The 23,554-nt window shown below is 46.7% G+C and overlaps 1 protein-coding gene across 23 annotated transcripts in view; it reads left to right on the top strand.

Annotated features, from left to right (window-relative positions):
* The window catches only part of MAPK8IP3 (mitogen-activated protein kinase 8 interacting protein 3), a 175,464-nt gene that overhangs the window by 114,638 nt on the left and 37,272 nt on the right, over positions 1-23,554 (top strand). For 9 of the 23 annotated variants that reach the window (XM_030545655.1, XM_030545643.1, XM_030545653.1 and 6 more), the window contains 4 exons: positions 6,298-6,379; positions 17,652-17,803; positions 18,560-18,616; positions 19,144-19,314. In XM_030545655.1, coding sequence (XP_030401515.1) covers positions 6,298-6,379; positions 17,652-17,803; positions 18,560-18,616; positions 19,144-19,314 — 462 coding nt within the window. The remainder of the gene's footprint in view (positions 1-6,297; positions 6,380-17,651; positions 17,804-18,559; positions 18,617-19,143; positions 19,315-23,554) is intronic. The other 14 variants (XM_030545660.1, XM_030545659.1, XM_030545654.1 and 11 more) reach the window with 5 other exon arrangements.

Genomic DNA, 23,554 nt, shown 5'->3' with positions numbered 1-23,554 from the left:
AGGAATGACTGAAATCTTGGAGCTTGTGGACTGAAAGTTACATCAGGGCCTTGGGAACATCAGAGGCTGCAGAGAAATGTATCTCACTGAGAAAAAAGTCACTGGTACCGTTAGAGATAGGAGTGTACTCTCAGTAGCCCGAAATTATAATAGCCCTACTTTACTGCCATATCAGTGCACTGCCAGTATTACTGATATGGGATAATCGTGTTAACTTCATCCAAAGTTATTTACCATGAATATCAAGAGGGAAGCTTTCTCTTAAGAGAAACCCTGGGGCTGTATATTGGGCTATGTTTCCTATTTAATGATTGCACAGTGGCTGATTAGGTAAATTCCAATTGTATTGTGATTTCTCAGGGCATACTGCAGACCTCATTGCTTCTCTCAGATGGGAATTGGTTACCAAATAGACTCCTGGTCATAACTTAGACATATCTTAGGAGGAAGCAGGAATGGATCCTGCAGAAGTCAATAGGTCCCTTGCTCTGCAAGTAGACCCATTGATTTCAGTGGAACTATTCACAGAGTAAGGGTACGTCTACACTACGAAATTAGGTCGAATTTATAGAAGTTGGTTTTTTAGAAATCATTTTTATACAGTCGATTGTGTGTGTCCCCACACAAAATGCTCTAAGTGCATTTAGTCGGCAGACTGCATCCACAGTACTGAGGCTAGTGTTGACTTCTGGAGCGTTGCACTGTGGGTAGCTATCCCACAGTTCCCACAGTCTCCGCCGCCCATTGGAATTCTGAGTTGAGATACCAATGCCTGATGGGGCAAAAACAGTGTCACAGGTGGTTCTGGGTACATGTCATCAGGCCCCCTTCTCCCCCCCTCCCTGAAAGCAATGGCAGACAATCGTTTCACGCCTTTTTTCCTGGGTTACCTGTGCAGACGTCATCCCATGGCAAGTATGGAGCCTGCTCAGTTCACCATCACTGTACGTCTTCTGGGTGCTGGCAGACGTGGGACTGCATTGCTACACAGCAGCAGCTCATTGCCTTTTGGCAGCAGACGGTGCATTACGATTGGTAGCCATCGTCGTCATACTCCTGGTTGCTCTTTTAGCCGACCTCAGTGAGGTTGGTCGGGGTACCTGGGCAGACATGGGAGTGACTCAGCCTGATCATTCCCTTTTTAAGTTTCGTCTCCTGGAGACTCAGTCCTGCACCGGCTTGTAGTGAGCAGCCAGGAGATGACAATGACTAGCAGTCGTACTGCACCGTCTGCTGCCAGCCTAAGATATATAAGATAGATGGAGTGGATCAAAACAAGAAATAGACCAAATTGTTTTGTATTCATTTGCTCTCCACTCCCTCCGTGAAATCAACAGCCTGCTAAACCCAGGGTTTTTAGTTCAGTCCTTGAGGGGGCCATTCTATGTGACAGTTGTTTGTGTTTCTCCTTGATGCAAAGCCACCCCCTTTGTTGATTTTAATTTCCTGTAAGCCATGTCATCAGTCGCCCCTCCATCCATCAGAGCAACAGCAGACAATCGTTTTGCGCCTTCTTCCAGCGCAGATGCCATAGCGCTGGGAACGTGGAGCCTGCTCAGATCACCACGGCAATTATGGGCACCGTAAACACCACGCGCATTATCCTGCAGTATGTGCAGAACCAGAACCTGCAAAAGCAAAACCAGGCGAGGAGGCGATGGCAGCGCGGTAACAAGAGTTATGAGGACATGGACATAAACTTATAAAGTACAGGCCCCGGCAATGTGCACATCATGGTGTTAATTGGGCATGTTCATGCCATGGAATGCTGATTCTGGGCCCGGGAAACAAGCGCAGACTGGTGGGACCGCATAGTGTTTCAGATCTGGGACGATTCCCAGTGGCTGCGAAACTTTGGCATGCAAAAGGGCACTTTCATGGAACTTTGTGACTTGCTTTCCCCCTGCCCTGAAGGGCAAGAATACCAAGATGAGAGTACCTTCACAGCTGGGAAGCGAGTGGCGATATCCCCGTGGAAGCTTGCTACGCCAGACAGCCACTGGTCAGTGGGGCATCAATTTGGAGTGCAAATCTACTGTGGGGGCTGCTGTGATCCAAGTAGCCAACGCAATCAAAGAGCTGCTGACATCAAGGGTAGTGACTCTGGGAAATGTGCAGGTCATAGTGGATGGCTTTGCTGCAATGGGATTCCCTAACTGTGGTGAGGCGATAGACGGAACCCATATCCCTATCTTGGCACCAGAGCACCAAGCCAGCGAGTACATAAACCGCAAGGGGTACTTTTCAATGGTGCTGCAAGCACTGGTGGATCACAAGGGATGTTTCACCAACATCAACGTGGGATGGCCGGGAAAGGTACATGATGCTCACATCCTCAGGAACTCTGGTCTGTTTCAAAAGTTGCAGGAAGGGACTTTCTTCCCAGACCAGAAAATAACCGTTGGGGATATTGAAATGCCTACAGTTATCCTTGGGGACCCAGCCTACCCCTTAATGCCATGGTTCATGAAGCCATACACAGGCAGCCTGGACAGTAGTCAGGAGCTGTTCAACTATAGGCTGAGCAAGTGCAGAATGGTGGTAGAATGTGCATTTGGACGTTTAAAAGAGCACTGGCACAGTTTACTGACTTAGATAGACCTCAGCAAAACTAATATTCTCATTGTTATTACTGCTTGCTGTGCACTGCACAATATCTGTGAGAGTAAGGGGGAGACGTTTATGGTGGGGTGGGAGGTTAAGGCAAATCATCTGGCCACTGATTACGCACATCCAGACACCACGGCAGTTAGAAGAGTACAGCAGGACGCAGTGCGCATCAGAGAAGCTTTGAAAACCAGTTTCATGACTGGCTAGGCTACGGTGTGAAAGTTCTGTTTGTTTCTCCTTAATATCCCCCCCCATGTTGGTTCATTCTACTTCCCTGTAAGCTAACCACCCCTCTCCTCCCCGCTTCGATCACCACTGGCAGAGGCAATAAAGTCATTGTTGCTTCACATTCATGCATTCTTTATTAATTCATCACACAAATAAGGGGATAACTGCCAAAGTAGCCCAGGAGGGGTGGAGGAGGCGGGAAGGACAAGGCTGCACTTTAAAACTTATTGAAGGCCAGCCATGTGTTGCTTGGGAAATCCTCTGGGGTGGAGTGGCTGGATGGCCAGAGGCCCCCCCACTGCATTCTTGGGCATCTGGGTGAGGAGGCTATGGAACTTGGGGAGGAGGGCGGTTTGTTACTCAGAGGCTGTAGTGGTGGTCTATGCTTCTGCTGCCTTTCCTGCAGCTCAGCCATACACTGGAGCATATGAGTTTGATCCTCCAGCAGCCTGAGCATTGACTCCTGCCTTCTGTCAGCAAGCTGATGCCACCTATCATCTTCAGACCGCCGCTTACTCTCTTCAGCCCACCCCCTCTCCTCGTGTTCATATTGTGCTTTCCTGCACTCTGACATTGTCTGCCTCCACGCATTCTGCTGTGCTCTGTCAGTGTGGGAAGACAGCATGAGCTCAGAGAACATTTCATCCCGAGTGCATTTTTTTTGCCTTCTAATCTTCGCTAGCCTCTGGGAAGGAGAAACATATGCAGCTGGTTCAATAAAACACATGTTATTGAACAATGGGTACACTCTTTCACAGTAAACCTTGCTGTTAACCTTGTGTTACATAGCACATGTGCTTTTGTTACAATGTCGCATTTTGCCTCTGATTGAGGGCCTGCAGGTTTGGTGTGAGAGATCACTCATGCAGGGCCGGGCAACAGAGTTTGGCTTGCAGGCAGCCATGGTAAGCCACAGTCTTTTGGCTTCTTTAACCTTCATAATGTGGGAATGGTCTCAAACAACAGCGCCATCATTTCCCATACCAAGTGGCTGTTGGGTTGGCCATTTAAAATGGGTTGGCAATTTAAAAGGAGGGACTGAGGTTTCTGGGTTAACGTTCAGCACAAACCTAACTAACCCTACTATGGAGGACGGAATAAGGCTATCCTCCCCAGAAACCTTTTGCAAAGGCTTTGGGAGTACGTCCCGGAGAGCTTTATGGAGATGTCCCTGGAGGATTTCCACTCCATCCCTAGACACGTTAACAGACTTTTTCAGTAGCTATACTGGCCGCGAATGCCAGGGCAAATTAATAATTAAACATGCTTGGTTTTAAACCATGTCTAATATTTACAAAGGTACACTCACCAGAGTTCCCTTCTCCTCCTTCAGGTTCCAGAAGCCTGCCTTGGGTGGGTTCAGGGGTTACTGGCTCCAGGCCCAGGGTGAGAAACAGATTCTGGCTGTCGGGGAAACCGGTTTCTCCGCCTCCTTGCTGTGAGCTATCTTCAACCTCCTCCTCCTCATCTTCCTCATCCCCAAAACTTGCCTCTGTGTTGCATCCTACTCCATTCACGGAGTCAAAGCACAGGGTTGAGGTATTGGTAGATGCACCCCCTAGAATGGCATGCAGCTCATCATAGAAGTGGCATGTTTGGGGCTGTGACCCAGAGCGGCCATTTGCCTCTCTGTTTTTTGTAGGCTTGCCTGAGCTCCTTAAGTTTCCAATGGCAGTGCTGTGAGTCCCTGTTATAGCCTCTGTCCTTCATGGCCTTGGAGATTTTTTTCAAATGTTTTGGCGTTTTGTTTACTGGAACGGAGTTCTGATAGCACAGATTCATCTCCCCATACAGCGATCAGATCCCGTACCTCCCGTTAGCTCCATGATGGAGCTCTTTTGTGATTCTGGGACCGCATTATGGTCATCTCTCCTGATGAGATCTGTACTCACTTGCACCTTGCCACGCTGGCCAAACAGGAAATGAGATTCAAAAGTTCATGAGGCTTTTCCTGTCTACCTGGCCAGTGCATCTGAGTTGAGAGCGCTGTCCAGAGCTGTCATAATGGAGCACTCTGGGATAGCTCCCGGAGGCCAGTACCGTCGAATTGCATCCACACTACCCCATATTCAACCTGGCAAGGCCGATTACTCCTCCCCTGACGAGGGGATTAGCGCTGAAAAGAAATTTATTTTAAGAGCCCTTTAAGTCAGAAAAAAGGACTTCGTTGTGTGGACGAGTGCAGGGTTAAATTGAGGTACACTGCTAAATTTGACCTAAAATCATAGTGTAAACCAGGCCTAAGGTACTACTTAGTATGAGTAAGACTGTCAGAATCAGGCCTATGGTGGCTTGTTTGTACAGGTCTGCGACAAAGTTCCTCCTCTGCCTTGGTAGGTCCTGCGCTTATTGGCATATTTGCTTACCTCAGAGATTCATGGAGGCCCTCAGTTTGGCCACTTTTGCTAGTGGCTCAAACCTGCCATCCGCTCAGCTAACCTGGCAAGCATGGGGCAAACTGAGTACAATCCCCACATCCTCTGTGTCCCACCTAGTGGGTCAGGAACAGGCCAGATCCCTTTCCAATTTAGACCTTCCCTTCTGATGTTTCTCACAGACCAGGTCAACTCCTCCTGTGTCCGATCAGGAGTTGGGGGGATGGGGAGAACCCGGGCCCACCCTCTACACCAGGTTCCAGCCCATGGCCCTATGGATAGCAGCAGTCTACAATGTTCCCTGTATCAGCTGTGTGATAGCTACAACTCCCTGGACTACTTCCCTATGGCCTCCTCCCTACACCTTCTTTATCCTCAGTGCAGGATCTTCCTCCTGAAGCCTGAACACGCTTGAACTCTTCACTCCTCCAGCAGCATGCGCTTCTCACGCCCCCCTTACTAACCGATGGGAGGTCCTTTTTAAACCAGGTGTCCTGATTAGCCTGCGTGCCATAATGGATTCTAGAAAGTTCTTAATTGGCTCCAGGTGTCTTGATTAGCTTGCCTGTCTTAACTGATTCTAGCCAGGGCCGGCTCCAGGCACCAGCTTATCAAGCAGGTACTTGGGGCGGCCACTCCTGAGTGGAGCGGCACTTTCAGGGATTCGGTGGCAATTTGGCAGAAGGTCCCTCACTCCTGCTCCGAGTGAAGGACCTCCTGCTGAATTGCCGCAGATCGCAGTCGCGGCTTTTTTTTTTTTTTTTGGCTGCTTGGGGCAGCAAACCCCCTGGAGCCGGCCCTGGTTCTAGCAGGTTCCTGATTGCTCTAGGGAAGCCCCTGCTCTGGTCACTCAGGGAACAGAAAACTGTTCATGCAGTGGCCAGTATATTTGCCTTCTACCAGACTCCTGTATCCCACTGGTCTGGATCTGTCACAAGGTCACAGCGGGAAAAAGCCTTGGTAAATATATTCTATACTTTCATACTTTTTTATGTATAATTCTCCAAAGGGTGACTTAGAATCTGTCCAGCAACAGCTGCCAACATATCACTTTCTGGTTTGTTTATTTCTTCTTATTTTCTAGAGTGAAATCTGAAGTGATCGTTGCCCGACGAGAACCCAAAGAAGAGGTGGAGGATGTAAGCAGCTATCTCTGTACAGAATTGGTATATTACATTATTAAAATGCCTGTGGGGGAGGGGGTTAATATTCTTGTTCTGTATTACCTTATCTGAATTGTAGCTCAAAGTCACTGAGATACAGATCGCTCTGTCCTTGCTGATGGTGAGGGCAAAGCTGGCCAACCCTAGGGGGAGGGATAGCTCAGTGGTTTGAGCATTGGCCTGCTAAACCCAGGGTTGTGAGTTCAGTCCTTGAGGGGGCCATTTGGGGATTGGTCCTGCTTTGAGCAGGGGGTTGGCCTGGATGATCTCCTGAGGTCCCTTCCAACCCTAATAATAATCTATGTTACTGCTGAACTTTGCCAGCAATAAGGTCCAGCATGTGATTTCCTCTGTTTATGTCAAATCATAAGCTGGCAGGGAGAATTGTTCTCAGTGACTAAGCAAATCATGTCCTCAAGGTGCCTGCTGTTCAAAGAGGTGGTTTCAGAGTATATCAGTACTCTGTTCAGCATTGCTAGAATAATGTCCTCTTCAGTGCATTCCTCCCATAGCATCTAATTTTCCTCTTTATTCAAATTGCAACCAGTTTAACTGGACAATCTGTGCTGGAGTCCATTATCATATTGCTTACACAGATGAGCTTGTTTGATGATGTTAGTTATGTTGTAGCCTGAAAGGATTTTATGCAGTGTCTCTTGCACTTATCTGAAAACTCTAGCCAGTTCCATAGCAATAACCCTTTTAACCTAATGGCTTTACATTCTCCCAATTTTGAGTCAGAAAAATTTTTTTACATTCCTTTTTTTCATAATTTTTTTGAACTATCTAGCATTGGCCACATCCAGATGCAGGATGCCAGAGGAGGGGGACCAGCGATCTACTCCATTCTGTCCAGTCCAATGGTTCTGTGGTCATTTATTTGGGTGTTTTTTGCTAAGGTTAAGAATGTCCAGTTTTTCAACCTAGCCAAACACCAGACAAACTAGGGAATGATAGAAATACCACCTGGAAATATCACCTCTTATGTGACAGGAAATCTGATCCACCTCCTCCCTCCTCGCTAGCACACAGAAAAGACATTCTGTTTTTATTGGCAGAAAAGTATTGGGCCAAATTAATCACTAGTGTAATTCCATTGACTTAATTGGAGTTATATCAGAGATGAATTTAGCCTATTGAAAGCTTAGAGTTCATGGCAAGTTTGCAAATCACTCCTATGAATGCTGGATGAAGAGTTCTTTTTTGAGCTGAGCTATGCTAATAGACCTGTGTTTTAATAAAATAAAATGCAACTCCCACTAGATTTTTAATAGTAATTTCCTCTTCACTTACATACTTCCTCTGTCTGCCACCCAGAGGAATGAATTTCAAGGAGAAGAAAGTAGGGCTTTAGCCTGCTAGTTTCCACTAGCCCATGTTGGTGTAGTGCTGCACCATCCAAAAGACCTATATCAGCCTTTTGGGCTGAAATGGAGATATCAACAATTATGGACAAAACCCAGCGCTGCTTGCTGGTAGCATGCTTCCAACATATTTAAGGTTTCCTGTAGGCAGCCTTTTTCCCCAGCTGTCGTGGAGATCTTTGCTACTTATCATGCATTGCTCTCATTTCCCTTCCTCTGAGGGGAGTGTAGCATGTAAGGTCTTTTCCTCTTTTCTGGTCCATATGCAGATACACCAGCCCACAACAGCCATACTTGCCTCTACTAAAAGAAGGCCTACTTATGTTATGCTCCTCAGGGAGTCAGACGGAAGGTTGTTGGCAGGGAATGGGGGCCTCGGCCATTTTACAAATGGAGACATTGAGATTCTTCTTTGAGTAGATGCAGATATGTACACCATTTGGGTATGTTCGCCCAGCAAGCTGAAGCTGGAGTTGGAGACCTTTGCCTAGCATTACCCTTAGAGTACAGTAACTCCTAACTTAACATCCTCCTGCATTAACGTTGTTTCAAGTTACGTTGCTGCTCCATTAGGGAACATGCTTGTTTAAAGTTGTGCAATGCTCCCTTATAATATCGTTTGGCTGCCTGCTCTGTCCACTGCTTGTAAGATTCTGTGGAAGAGCAGCAACTTTACAAGGGAGTGTTGCACAAATTCCTGTTCTCTGCCTCCTCCCCTTCCCTCCCAGCACTTTCCCCGCCGTCAAACAGCTGTTTGGTGGCGCTTAGTATTTTCTGGGAGGGCGGGGGAGGAGTGGGGATGTGGTGTGCTCCAGAGAGGAGGTGGAGTGGGGGAGGGAAGAGGTAGGCCTGGAGTGGAGCGGGAACAGGAAGAGGCGGGCCTGGAGCATCCCCCAGCAAAGTTGGTGCCTGTTCTTCTAGGAGCAGCTGCCATTGCTGCTGCGCAAGGTGCTTCCTAGCAGCCTTGCCTGCAGTGAGCTGTGCCTGTGTGGGGTAAGCTGGAGCACCGCCTAACCACAGTACAGTACTGTACAGTACATAATGCCTTTTGTCTGCCCCCCCCAAATTTCCTTGGAACCTAACCCGCCACATTTACATGAAATCTTGTGGGAAAATTGGATTAGTTAAACATCGTTTCAATTTAAATTACATTTTTCAGGATCATAACTACAACGTTAAGTGAGGAGTTACTGTACTCGTGGTCTCTCTCCTGGCTTTGTGAGGCAGTGCTTCCCTGACCCCATTCAGTTCCTTCTCACTGCCCGTGGCTGAAGTCAGAGCTCTGTGTGGTTGTAGACTCCCAACCTCACATTTAATCTTAGCCTAGTTTATTGTATATAGATAGTTAGTTAGTGGTAGTTAATAGATAGTGTCCCCTGGTAATGCACTCACTGGGGTTTAAACACTGTCCTTGGTGTGGAGGGGCAATTTCCAACAGCAACCTCACATGCAGTGCCTGCTTTGTCTCAGCAAGCCCCACCTTAAAGAGTGTTGTTTGATTTTGTAAATCGTTCAAGAATTGGACTCAGGGGGCGCGGGACCTTTGCGTCAAGCAACTCCTGCTTGAACAGGCCAGGCAGCCTGATCCAGTACCAAGGGCTCCTTGGACTGAACATCACCCTCGGACTCAGAGAGCACTGCTGCCTCTCCCAGGAGATGGAGGAGCTGTTCTCTGTCATCAGTGCTATGGAAGAGGTCTGATAAGACCAATTGGGATTGCTGCAGGTCATGGGGTAACTCCTCTGCCTCCCCCAGGAAAAGTGTGGACTGGCTCCAGCTCACAGGATGGTGAGGGTACCTCTGATCCTTCCCTGGTACCAAGTGGGAAGGGCAGAACCTTGATACCATTGACTCTGGTTCCAGCCTCTGGGCGTCTGTTTTAGTCTGGTACCAACGAGGGCAATGTTGGTACCGATTAGCCACTGTGTCAACGTATCAGGCTGCAGAAGACCTGCTCTGCCTTTCCATTTCATCCTCACTGTTTGTCCAGGACTTTCCAAGGCTCCCTCCTTCAGCAGGCCCTCCAGTGGAGCATGCCAATGAACCTTCGTGCCCCTCGGGACCATACCTAGATGATCCTCTCCCCATAAAGAGCATGGAGCTGGTACAGAATCAGTGCGGTCTTCAGTCCCGCTGCACTTAATGCTGCAGGTGTTTCCATGGCACTTCTCACTGCCCTTAACATTGACGCATTTGAGTACTCCGATTCAGCTATTTGTGCTGGGACCAACACTGCCTGTGGCACTGGCATGCTGCATAACAACGGTACTGCCTTCATTGGAGGTGTTGATTCCCGCCTTGTTCTGGGCAACAGATGAATTGGACTGCCTATTAGCTTCCTTGGGCATCACTCTGCCCATGTTGCTGAGATCCCAGGGCTCTGATTCAGAGTTGGAGTCATCATCCTCGCACTCTGCATCACCCGATAAATTCCAGGGGCCATCAGTGGACCTGTATGGCTTCCAGGATTGGCATGTGCCCTGTGGTCAGGATGGAGATCCCTCGCCTGGCTCCTACTGGCCTCCAATGCCCTATCCCTATCAGTGGCCTTGGACTCAGGCCTGGTCTACACTACGCGTTTAAACTGATTTTAGCAGTGTTAAACCAATTTAATGCTGTACCCGTCCGCACTACGAGGCCCTTTATATCAATATAAAGGGCTCTTTAAATCGGTTTCTGTACTCCTCCCCAACGAGAGGAGTAGCGCTAAAATCGGTATTACCATATCGGATTAGGGTTAGTGTGGCCGCAAATCGATGGTATTGGCCTCCGGGCGGCATCCCATAGTGCACCACTGTGACCGCTCTGGACAGCAATCTGAACTCAGATGCACTGGCCAGGAAGACAGGAAAAGCCCCACGAACTTTTGAATTTCATTTCGTGTTTGCCCAGCGTGGAGCTCTGATCAGCAGGGGTGGCGATGCAGTCCCAAATACAAAAAGAGCTCCAGCATGGACCGTACAGGAGATACTGCATCTCATCGCTGTATGGGGAGACAAATCTGTTCTATCAGAGCTCTGTTACAGAAGACGAAATGCCAAAGCGTTTGAAAAAAAATCTCAGACTACACAGTGCTGCGTGACAAGCGTAACGGAAAGCCAAAGAATCAAATGGACGCTCATGGAGGGAGGGAGGGGATACTGAGGACTCCAGCTATCCCACAGTCCCCACAGTCTCCGAAAAATATTTACATTCTTGGCTGAGCTCCCAGTGCCTGTAGGTTCAAACACATTGTCCGGCGTGGCTCAGGGTATAGCTCGACAATTTACTCCCTCCGCCCCACGTGAAAGAAAAGGGAAAGAAATCATTTCTTGACTTCTTTGAATGTCACCCTATGTCTACTGAATGCTGCTGGTAGACGTGATGCTGCGGCAGTGAAGAGCAGTATCCACTCCTCTCCCCTCCCTGGTGGCAGATGGGGCAGTAGGACTGCTAGCCGTCGTTGTCATGAGCCCGTGAGTGCTCCTGGCTGGCCTCAGGTGAGGCTGGCCGGGGGCGCCTGGGTAAAAATAGGAATGATTCCCGGTCATTCCCAGTAGATGGTACAGAATGGCTGGTAATCGTTATCATAGCAACTGGGGGCTAAGCTCCATCAGCCCCCTCCCTTTCCTGTGTAAAGAACAGATTCTGTACTGCCAGGACTATCATAGCAGCGGGATGCTGGGCTCCTCTTCCCTGCACCGCTTAATGTTCTACCTGGACTGTCATAGCACCGGGAGGCTGCCTCCCCCTCATTTTATCTCACTAACAAGTCACTGTTTCTTATTCCTGCATTCTTTATAACTTCATGACACAAATGGGGGGGGACACTGCCATAGTAGCCCAGGAAGGTTGTGGGAGGAGGGAAGCAACGGGTGGGATTGTTGCAGGGGCACCCCCGTGAATGGCATGTAGCTCATCATTTCTGCGGGATCTGACACGGAGCAGCTGTGCTCTCTGATACACTGGTTCTCTATTACACTGGCCCCATATTCTAGGCAAGACTGACTCTATTTTAGAAAACCATAAAGGAGGAATTGTCTCGGGAAGTCATTCCCAGTCTTGCTTTGTGCTCCTGGCCGATCTCAGCCAGGGGCACCCATGATAGCAGCAAACAGTACAGAACGACAGATAACCGTCATCTTACTGCCAATTTACAATGGCAGCAGACAGTACAAAACGACTGATAACCGTCTCTGCTATCATGCAAAAGCAATGAATGCTGCTGTGTAGCGCTGCAGTAATGCCTCTGTAGCGGCATCCAGTACACATACGGTGACAGTAAAAAAAAGCTGAAAGGGCTCCATGGTTGCTGTGCTATGGCGTCTGCCAGGGCAATCCAGGGAAAAAGGGCGCGAAATGATTGTCTGCCGTTGTTTTCCCCGAGGAAGGAATGAGTGATGACATTTACCCAGAACCACCCGCAACAATGATTTTTGCCCCATCAGCCACTGGGATCTCAACCCAGAATTCCAAGGGCCAGAGGAGACTGCGGGAACTATGGGATAGCTGCAGAATAGCTACCCACAGTGCAATGCTCCGGAAATCGATGTTAGCCTCGGACCATGGATGCACACTGCCGAACTAATGTGCTTAGTGTGGCCACGTGCACTCGACTTTATACAATCTGTTTTATAAAACCAGTTTATGTAAAATCGGAATAATCCCGTAGTGTAGACGTACCCTCAGTGGGACACTCCTAGTTCATGGAGATCCTGCTCTTCATCAAGTTCAAAGCTTAAGTCCACCCACCAGATCGATGGTGGTGGCTTTGCATGAGCGACAGACCCAGGCAGCAGTGGTCTTCCTCCCTGCGAAGCTGCAGAGTCCTCCATCATGGGTACATCTTCCTGGGAGTGAAAGCCGGTTTTGGCTCAGCTGAGACCTCTGTCCTCATTGCCAGATGATGCTGTGCTGATGGGTTCATCCTCCCCTTCTATCTGGATGACTTTAAGGTGTACCAGGACCTTTTGCTTCATGTAGCCACATCCTCGGGCATCCAGGTGAGTTTTTCCACAAGAACACGCACAAATTGGTGGACATTTTAAGCCTGCCATCCCCAGGAGAGTGGCCCTCCCAATCAGTGATGTGCTCCTTGAACTGAGGAGAGCCCTATGGAGTACTGGCCTCAGTATGGCTGTTGCTAAGTGCATGGAAAAGCACTACTTGGTTCCCATGCAGAGATTTGAGGAGTTTTATTTTCACACAGCCCCAAATTCCCTGATCATAATGGGGTAAATGACAGGGCCCAGCAGGATAGGTTCAAGTTTACCCGCAAGGACAGAGACTCCAAGCTGTGGATCTTCTGGGCAGGAAGATCTATATCTCATTGTTCCTACAGATGAGGATTGCCAATCAACAGGTTTTGCTGGGCAAGTCTGATTTCGTCAATTGGTCAGCCAGGGCTAAATTCAAGGACTAGTTGCCTGAGGCCTCATGTGAGAAGTTCTGGGCATTCATTGTGGAAGGCTGTTTGGTGGCCAGAACTTCCCTGCAGTCTGCCCTTGATAGTGCAGACATCTAGGCCAGGGTCATGGCCTCGCAGTAACTATGAGAAGAAGACTTCCTGGCTGCAAAACCTGGGACTGCTCTGGACGTCCAGCAAGCCATCGAGGACTTACCCTTTGACTGTCACTTCTTGTTCTCAGACAAGACTGATGATACTTTGCACTCCTTCAAGAATTCCATGACTGCTTGAAGATTTTGGAGTGTACGTGCTGTCTGTGCAAAGATGCCACTATGGGGTGCAGCAACAGCAACAGTATCGTCCACAGCACTCCTTTCCCTCTGAAACAGCAGGACTACCCTAGAAAGAGGGATAGAGATCCCAAGAGGAAGCAGTTGGGCTCAGGCTTCAGACAGTCCTCGTGTCCTCCCTCAGTACAGGCTTTTGATTCCTTAGTCCAGAGCATTGGTCCAGTCACTACCCCGCCCTTTCCATCCCCATTTACAATGCTTGGGACTTGATTACCTCCAGCAGCTGGGTCCTAGACAGTATCGGACAGGCTATGCAATCCAGTTCACCTCCATGTCCCCTTCCCACATTCCTTCCCCGTCCTCTGCAGGGACCTCTCTCACCACCTCATCAAACAGGTCAGCTCTCTGTTGAAGACAGGAGTGGTGGAGGAGGTTCTACCGGAACACTGGGGCACAGTTTTTACTTCCAGTACTTCGTGATAGAGAAATTCAAGGCAGGATTTTCAACCTTTGTGGCCTCAACAAATTCATCAAGTACATGAGATTCTGCATGGCCATTCTACTGGCTGCCCTCCCTGCACTGTCACAGAACAACTGGTTCACTGCTGTGGACCTTCAGGGCAGTTACTTTCATATGGCAATTCTACTGAACCACAAGAAGTTTCTGCGTTTTGTGATAGGAAAATGTCACTTTCATTGTACAGTTCTTTCATTCAGGCTCTCTTCTGGCCCCTGAGTCTTTACCAATGCATGACGATGGTCATGGCATATCTCAGGAGGAAGCAGCAAAGAATTCTGTGGCACCTTATAGACTAACAGGACATTTTGGAGCATGAGCTTTCGTGAGTGAATACCACTTTGTCAGATGCAAGGGAGGAAGGGAGTTTCCCATACCTTGATGACTGGTTGCTGAAGGGCAGCTCCAGAGAGGAGGTTCTTGCCCACGTTGACACCATGTTGTGTTTGCCTCAACCATCTGGGACTCATTTTAAACACTGCAAGGTCAACCTTGGCTCCCACTCAAAAAATCAAGTTCATCAGGACCCTGTTAGAGTACACGAGGATGAGGGCATTCTTGCCGACCAACTGAGGCGATTAAACAGCTCTACCTCAGTGTGCAATCTCAGCCTTTCATGATAGTCCATGTATGTCTGACCCTGTTGGGCCAGATGTCCTCTTGCATGCAAGTGGTCCAGTTCACCAGGTTGTGCCTTCGCCATCTTCAGATGTGGCTCAGGATGGTCTACTGCCCTGCTTTGCATTCTCTGAACAGGTTGCTTCATCTTCCTCCACCAGTCCTGGACTCCTTGCACTGGTGGAAGTACCCTCGCAACATGTGCCAAGGAGTCCCCTTTGTGAGGCTCTCCTCGACCAAGTCTATTGTTACTGACAGTTCCCTTCTGGGTTGGGGAACATATCTGGACTCACTGAGGGTGCAGGGCCTGTGGTCAGAACAGGAAGCCTCACTCCATATCAATATGTTGGAACTTTGGGCCATCCACAATGCATATGTACCTTCTGAGACCCAAAGCACACACACAGTGGTTCACATACTTCGCAGCAATACCACTGCAATGTGCGATGTGAACAAGCGTGGGGGGCACATTCCAAGTTACTCTGCCTGGAGGCGATCAACCTGTGGCAATTTTGCATTGAAGGAGACATCACTCCAGTAGCAACCCATTTGCCAGGGCAGCTATAATCGTCTTTATGGACATCTCAGCGGGGTTTTCTCCCTGAGCCATGAGTGGTCTCTGAAGGAGAGTGTTCTCTGGGTTGTCTTTGAAACATGGGGTATCCCCAGGATCAACCATTTTTTGACGAAGAAAAACAGGAAGTGTTGGCTATTCTGCTCTCGACGTGGCCTCCACCCAGGCTCCCTCGACATCTTCCAACTGCAGCTGGTTGACTCCTCTGTATGCTTTCCACCTATTCCAGTCATTCCTCAGGTCATCCTCAAGCTCAAAGCAATGTGGGCCAAGCTCATCCTTGTTGCTCCAGCATGGCTGAGATAGTGCTGGTTCTCAAATCTCCTTGCTCTGTCAATTCAACCTCCCATATTGCTTCCTCTCTGTCCCGACCTGCTTGCTCAGAACCACAGCTGCACCCTCCATCCTGTGATCAGCTCCCTGCACATCATGGCTGAATGAAGAGGAAGAACAGTGCTTGGATGCTGTACAACAAGTCCTACTCAACAGAAGGAAATCCTCCAGTAGGATGACCTACTAGCAAAATGGAAATGGTTCTGTTGGGTTTCTTGGCCCATGGGATCCAACCGACAGAGGCTTCCATCCAGGACATTGTGGGAGGGAAGCCTGTTACAATTTCAGAAATCAGGGCCTGCGCTCAGTTCACTGAGAGGGCAATTTGGCAGCAATATCAGCTTTCACTCCCCCGATTCAAGGGAATGCAGTTTTTTCCAAGCCATGATGACACTCCATTCTCCAAGGATAGGTAACACTGTGACCACAGCTAAGTTTTTATGCAAGATGGTCTCTGTTTCATCTGAATCAGGTAGTGTTTTCCTTAAGCCACACTCTTCCCTGGAAGAACGGCGCCTTCATACTCTGGAGGTCAGGCGATGCGTAGCCTTTTATCTAGACAGGACTACAATGATTTTGGGTTCGCCTTATCTCTTTGTGTCATATGCAGACTGCAAGAAGGGGCAAGCAGTCTCTGCAAAAACCATCTCTAGATGGATAAAATCTTGTATCAGGGCTGCATGTGAGAGAACTTCAGCTGCACCTCCTCAGCGGATACGGGCTCATCCAGGAGAATGCAAGCGACACTGGTAGTGTTCCTCAGTGACATTTCCATACTGGACATTTGCAGGGCTTCCACGTTGTCATCCATACATGCATTTATGGACCCCGTGCTATTACCACATCTTCCAGAGCAAGCACAAGCCATAGAAGGGTGATCCTGTGATCTTTATTTCAGTAGACTCAGAGCCCTGCCTCCGGATTGGGGTACTGCTCATGAGTCACTTAAGCAGAATACATATCTGCATCTACTCGAAGAAGAAATGGGTTACTTACTGTAATTGTGGTGCTTCAAGGTGTGATGGAGACGTGTGTTCCATGACCCACCCTCCATCCCCTGTGCATCAGAGTCTCCTCTCATTCGATGCGAAGTAATTGAGGGAGGTCAGGGCAGTGTTGCCTCATATAGCCAGGGCCCCAGGAGCCACAGCCACGAGCGCCACCCCTCTACAGGTACTGCGAGGCAGGCTCTGGCTTTGGTGTGCTGGCTGTCAGTGGAATACACATCTGCTTCACATCTTGAAGAACCAGTTACAATCAGTAACCTTTTCTTACTAGGAGTTGGCAGAGAGGAACTAACCAGCTTGAGCCCTGCTCTTGTGACTTGCTGGACATCTTACCTGAACGATCTCCATATGGCAGGAAATTCTGCTGAGCCCCACAGAAATTCTCTTGTTTTTCAAATGTCAGTAATTGAATGCACCTTGCATTTTCAGTGACTCTTTTTTTTTAACTTGACAGATAACCACTAAGAACATTGGAATTTTAGATTTTGAGGGTTGAGCCACTAGAACCACTTAGTATATTTCAGTCTGTAAAAGCCTTGTGCTAGGAAGCTCTTTGAGTGCAAGGACTATGTGCCCAGGTCTCTCCCAGGTCTGTGTCTAGTGAATCATGCGCAGCATTCTATTCTCCCCTTACAAATGGCTTTTCCTTCCTGGTCCTGGTAGCTGAGCACCCGTTCTAACCCAAGATGCTTGTTGTGCTCCATCCTAACTTTTAGCCTTTAGCACTGGTTAGCTGGGGAATTACTGCACATGGGAATTTTGACCATGTCCTTTTCCCCATGCTACACAGTGGTTAGTGGGAGGAAGTGCCTTCTTGGCATCCTCCCCAGAGAATCAGCCAGACTCTGAGAGAGGGAGCAGGTGAGTGCAGTCATGCCAGGTGACCAGGGAAAGCATTTTCCTTGGTGATGAGTTGCAGCAGTTCCCCCGGCCCTATCATTTTCTCTTCTTATTGAAAATGAGCAGGATGCCTCCCATCTCTTCCCCCCCCATGAGCAAATGCTGCTACATGGTGCTCCCTGATTTTTGTCCTCAAACTGCTGTAGAAGCCATTTGGCTATAGCTAGAGCCTCAGGTGGGAGGGGAAACATTAATCAAGATAGACAGACAACTGACAATTGTGTCTTTCATCTCCTGACTTCCTCTTTACTAATCTCACCCCCCTTCCATTTCTTGTTGGCTGAAGCAGTGCTCCTCCCCCCTGCAGGACAACATTCCCATAGCCCAGCGCCGCCGCTTTACCCGTGTAGAAATGGCCCGTGTACTGATGGAGCGCAACCAGTACAAAGAAAGACTAATGGAGCTACAGGAAGCTGTCAGGTGGACAGAGATGATAAGGTGAGGCTGGGAGTTCCTGTACAATGCTGGGGAGGGGACACAATCTGGTCACACGTTTGGCCTGTAGGTTGGACCTTACAATTTGTGGGGCCCAAATAAAAAAATTAGGTTGCGAGTTGCTGAAAGTTCTCAGAACATAGCAGGGTCTCTGATACTTAAAACCTGCTCTTCTGGTTCCTGTAGCTGGGACTGGGGCTGAGAATGAGGGTGTAAATTGTCAAGGTTACATGGAGGCCCTGGGTGGTTGTGTTTAGGGTTGGTCCTGCTGGCTAAGGTGAATCTTGCAGAGTTCCCTATATGTGCCTTATAACATGGGAAAGTGACATGTAACCTGAAAGTAACATGGGAAAGTATAACATGAGGAGTAAAGATAGCCCCTGATTAATGAATCTCTGTGGTTGCAGCTAAAAATGAAAACAATTACCAGGGTCTGACTGTGGCCCTGGTAGTGATTTGAGCTGATACCACTGGTACCACTTTAAATTGACAGCATTTTTTTTCACATCATACACACATAGAGACACAATCTACTCTAGTCTCCTTTCATTACTGGAGATGGCTGTACCTCAGCTCCTTTTGTTCATGGCATCCTTTCAATCTTGTTGCCAGAATAAATTCTTGAATGGAGGACTCCAAGTCTGCCCCTTCCCCTCTTTGCAGCTGGAGCCAACCAGCTGGCTTGAAGCTGGGTATAAAGGGAGATATCTCCTTGGTCTGATGCTGAAATTAATGATTGTCTGAAACATTTGTCCTCAGAGCTTCCCGGGAGCACCCATCTGTCCAGGAGAAGAAGAAGTCCACCATTTGGCAATTGTAAGTTACTGGATGGTCTGTGCAGACTAAAAAGAGGATAGTGTTGCTGTTACTATTTTAGGCACCAGCCTGATAGCACGAGAAGCAGAATCTCAGTAGAGATGAGCCAAAAATTTAAGCTGTTTTCTGAATCACTCTATCCTAAAAACATAATTGGTCCAGGTAAAACAGAAATCAGATCTAAACTACAGATAGCTTTTGTTTTACAAATCCTGTGGAGATTACTTATATCTGAGACTGGAGAGGTGGAATGGACTCTCTCATGTGTACTCAGAATCAGTTTACAGCAAGGGACAGTAATCATAATAGAACTGATTCAGAACAGGGTAGTCTCCACTGGTGAAACCAAACACAAACATAAGCCCATCTCTAGTGCTAAGGATCACTGAACTCAAACCTGGGCAAACCATTGAAGAATTTTCAGGACTCCTGTTCTTGTGCTTGTTTCTTCCGTATTTTGAATCTGTGTTGCAGATTGTCCTTCTGCTCTTCTCTTTCCTTATTTGTTGGCTTCTCTCCATTCCCAGCTTTAGTCGCCTGTTCAGCTCTTCCTCCAGTCCCCCACCTGTGAAGAGGAACTACCCGTCGGTGAACATCCACTATAAGTCTCCAACAACGGCTGGGTTCAGCCAACGCCGCAGTCATACCATGTGCCAGATCTCTTCTGGCAGCCGCACCCTTGAATTCTTCCCAGAAGAGTGAGTCACCTGCTATGTGCAAAGCTAGATCCCTCTGCAGATCAGCCAAGTAGCAACCAAATTGTTTTAAAATGGGCCTTTTCCTTAGAGGACTGTGGCTTATATGTGACATTAATCAGTTTCATGAAGAAGATGGATCCTGCCTGTGTTACTTGTTAAGGATGGTGTTTAACTCTATACTTAGCTGTAAAATTTTGCCAGGCTCTTGTGTATATCCACCTGACCTTTCACCTCTCACTTTTCCCAGGGGCAGGCTCAGCAGATTAGCTGTACACTCTCTATCTTCCCAAATGTGAGATCTCTGGTTTTATCTTGTGCTCTGTAGGCCATGATGAGATTTCATCTAAATGAGCCTGGAACAAAGTGGCCCTGTTGTGATTTAGTTGCCCACCAGGTCTGGATCAAGTCCTGAACACTATTGTCTGCACTGGCTATGTGGGAGGATGAGGAAGGGTTTTGATAGAGATACTGAGGACTCCACCAGCAGCCTCTTTCCTCTGTCCCCTCCGGGGCTCAACTGGAGACTCCTGGGCACTTTCTCAGCAGCACTGCCCAGGCTACAGTATTTGATTTTAACACTCAGAGTGCTGGAAGAGGGACACAGCTGTTGCTGCTGCAGAATTGCACCCTCTGCTACAATGGACTTTTAATTCTTTGTTTATATTGCATATGGTCTGTGATTTTCAGCTTTTAGTTTTTGAGTTGTGTTTTGTGGAAGGAGTCTGGTTTATGTGACAGTAGAGTGCTGTTCCCTGTGCAGCTTTACAAGGGATTTGTTGGAGGTGCACTGGATCAGGAATGGTGGAGGTTCTCTCTAGACTGTGAAGGTCTATGTCAGTGGTTCTCATACTGTGGACCCCAAAGTGGATCACAACCCCATTTTAATGGGATTGCCAGGGCCAGCATTAGACTTGTTGGAACCTGGGGCTGAAGCTGAAGCTTAGCTTCACTGACATCTGGGATGGCGGGGCTCACGCTATAGCCCCGTCAGAAGCGAGTAGCGGTGCAATGAAGTTTGAGAACCCCTTCTCTGTGCTATAGATTCCTGTTAGTTTCATTCTGTTCACAATGTTCTTCTGCTGCTCTTGTTTGTACGTTGGAATGATAAAAACAACCCACTGAGAGTTGGAACTGATGTTCAAACAGCCTTTGTTATTAGTAAAATATAGCCAAAGGCCAAATTTTGCCCTGTTATGCCAGTGTAAATCAGGAGTAACTCCACTGGAGTCAGTGGAATTTCCCAGATTTACATCTGTGAGATTAAAATCACAATTTGGGCTTTAGTAAACAGCCTGATGTGCTGTCTCAGGGGAGACCCATAGGAGAGGGTGACCACCAGGGTGGATTTGATTTAAATCAAATTGATTTAAATTATGATTTAAATCAATAGTCAGGAAGACTTGATTTAATCATGGATTTCTACATAAAAATGCATTCTTGTTGGTTGTTATAACCTTAATATATATTATTCACAACTCAGAGATTGATGAGAGAGAGGTTTCTTTTTCGGAAGGCACACACTATACATTTTTAAAGTGATTTATTTTGAAAACTTTTCAGATTAGTTTTACAGCTATATCAGAAAATGAATGATTGTTTGGTTATTTCATTTACCAAAGGTAATTGAAGCAGATATTTGTGAAGTCATTGGGAGGTGAACTATTTCCAATTCAACAGGTTAATCATTAATATTTGGAGGATTTTCTTGCCATACTGTATTAGGAGGAGAACATCAACAGACAGACATTTAAATTGTTTATTTAACTAAAACAGCAACATTAGGTATTGTGGATTTTTTTCTTCAACAGCAAACATATAATATTTTAACAAAATAAGCATATGAATTTTTTAATTTAAACATTCAAGTTTTTTTAAATCAGGTTTGTTTTTGTTAAAATTGTTTTTAACTAAAATAGTTAAATGAAATATTAAAAAAATTAAATTGACTATGTCATCCAGGTCAACAAGAGAAAGTTAAAATATTGGTGTCTGCAGCTAACTCAGTCATCTTCACCTTCATTTTCCTGTTTGTTCATTATCTGGAAAAGAAAAACAAGCTTCCTGCTTTTTCAGATCCTAAACGATTTCTCACTTTGGAATGAATTAGTCCAAAGGAAGAAAATATTATTTCTACACCATCAGAAGAAGCTACTGCTGTTAAAAGTGAGATTATCACTTCAACAGTCTCTGAATCCAAGTGCTTAAGTGACTTCCAAAAGTTCACTGGTGTGACTTTCTTTAGAACATCAGCAGCAAATATCTATTTCTTGAATGGTTCATCCTTAGCTCTGAAGTTTATTATCGTTGGCATTATGGAGGGATGATTGTTGGGTGTCCATGTCATAGCCAACTCCTCTTCTTCAGCAGTTAAGGTTTGACCCTGGTACTGAGTATTGAGAATATTTGCAAGAAAATGAGCTGGAGATAGTGCTTGTCCCATTCGTTTTTTTAATGCTTGTAATTTAACTCTGTCATTTCATGTTTCTCTTTTTAAGATCTCACTCAGTTCCTTCCGAATTTCAATAGCATGAGCACTAAAACAGCTATTTCCCTGCATTTTGTTCAAGGCTACAGAAATAGGCTTCAGGGTGCGCTATATGTGTTCAACATTTCTCTTAAGCTCAGTGTTGAGAACTTTGGCTGTCACGGTGCCATCTATTTTTTCATGATTTTGTTCACAAACTGGCATCAGATTAGGCCAGTTCTTGATATAGTGCTCAAAACAGTCCACTACTGAGTTCCAGCACACGTCTTGTGGGAGAGTTAGCTTGGTTCCTCCCACTTTTTTCAGAGCAGCTGTTGCAAAGTGGTTGTTACAGAAGTATTTTGCAATTTCAACAACATTAACCTTCATTTCTGGAACACTGAAGTCTTTGGCTAGGAGGTGCATCAAATGAGCACTGCAAACATATGTTATTAGCTTCTCTTCGCTCTCTTCTATATAATTTCTTCTCATCTTGGATACATTTGCAGCATTGTCTGTGACCAAGCTGCATACTAAACATTTGAATTTTTTTCACAGTTTGTTATAGCTTTTACTGCTACTTCTTGTAAGTATTCTGCTGTGTGTGCATTTCCTGATGTATCAATTGTTTCTGCAAGGAAAACATTCCCTTCTTCTGTTGTCACACAAGCACATACAACAGGATCATTGTGGACATTGCTCCACCCATCAAGACTCAGATTAAAAATTTTACCCTCCAGACCTTTTTGCACACTGCTCAATTTCTCTTTCATACATTTTATCCAACAATTTGCCTGCGACATCTGCTCTCTTGGGTGGACTGTATCCTGGTCTTAATGACTGAACCATGTTAATGAAGTTTGGGTTCTCAATCATACGGAAAGGGGATTTTGCTGCCTAAACAAACTGGGCAATTTTTTCATCAGTTACCTTTTTTTTTAATCTGCTGGTTCTTCTCACAAATTTATCTATGGTTTCTGGATGATGGAGGTTTTTTTGCTACAGGTAATATACTGAGACTATGTGACATACATGATGTGACTGAAACACTATCCTTGGCAGATAACTCTGAAACTATAGAAAATGATGGTGATCTCGAAGGTGGATAGTCTTCAGACAGAACAAGTAAATGCAGTTATTTAATTATTATTACAATACTGCTCATTTAGTATTACTCATTGCATTCACTGACAGTCAGTACTACTTTAAAGATGAAATTGTAAAAGGAAGATCTGCCTATTTCAGCTATTTACTTTTTATCACAACTGCATCTAAAATGAGTAACATAGAGTAACAACTAAAATTTTTGCTCCAACATGAGAATCCAAGAACAGTCCAGAAGGAAGACAGGCAGGCCTTAAGAAAGAAGCATGAAATAAAAAAGTTTACCAACCTGAAGATCCTACATGTTCAGACGTGTTCTTTTCATCATCTTCAACGCAGCTTCCTCCTGAGAAGGAACACTTCTCATGATGTTGTTTCATTTGGGAAACCAGGCCCTGCATTTCTTTGTTGCACTGTTTGCATTTTCCACGCATGCCTGGCTTACCCACAGGTAGAGGGGTATTTCATTATTTAATTAAAATATTCCCAAACTGGGTCTCTTTTATGCCCTGCTGTCATTATAGGTTTTCCCTTCTAGTGAGAGAATGGTATGGTAGATCTCAAATCAGTGAAGGCTACGCTCAGAAAGACCTCAAGCCTTCTGGAATATGCTGCTCAAACAGTTTCACTTTTGGTTCTACTGCCTGTGCTTCCCTTCTCACATTTATCTCC

This window comes from Gopherus evgoodei, unplaced genomic scaffold (assembly GCF_007399415.2).
Source record: "Gopherus evgoodei ecotype Sinaloan lineage unplaced genomic scaffold, rGopEvg1_v1.p scaffold_38_arrow_ctg1, whole genome shotgun sequence".
NCBI lineage: Eukaryota > Metazoa > Chordata > Testudines > Testudinidae > Gopherus > Gopherus evgoodei.
Note: the sequence above shows the minus strand (reverse complement) of the source record. Positions and strands in the feature narration are given on the sequence as shown.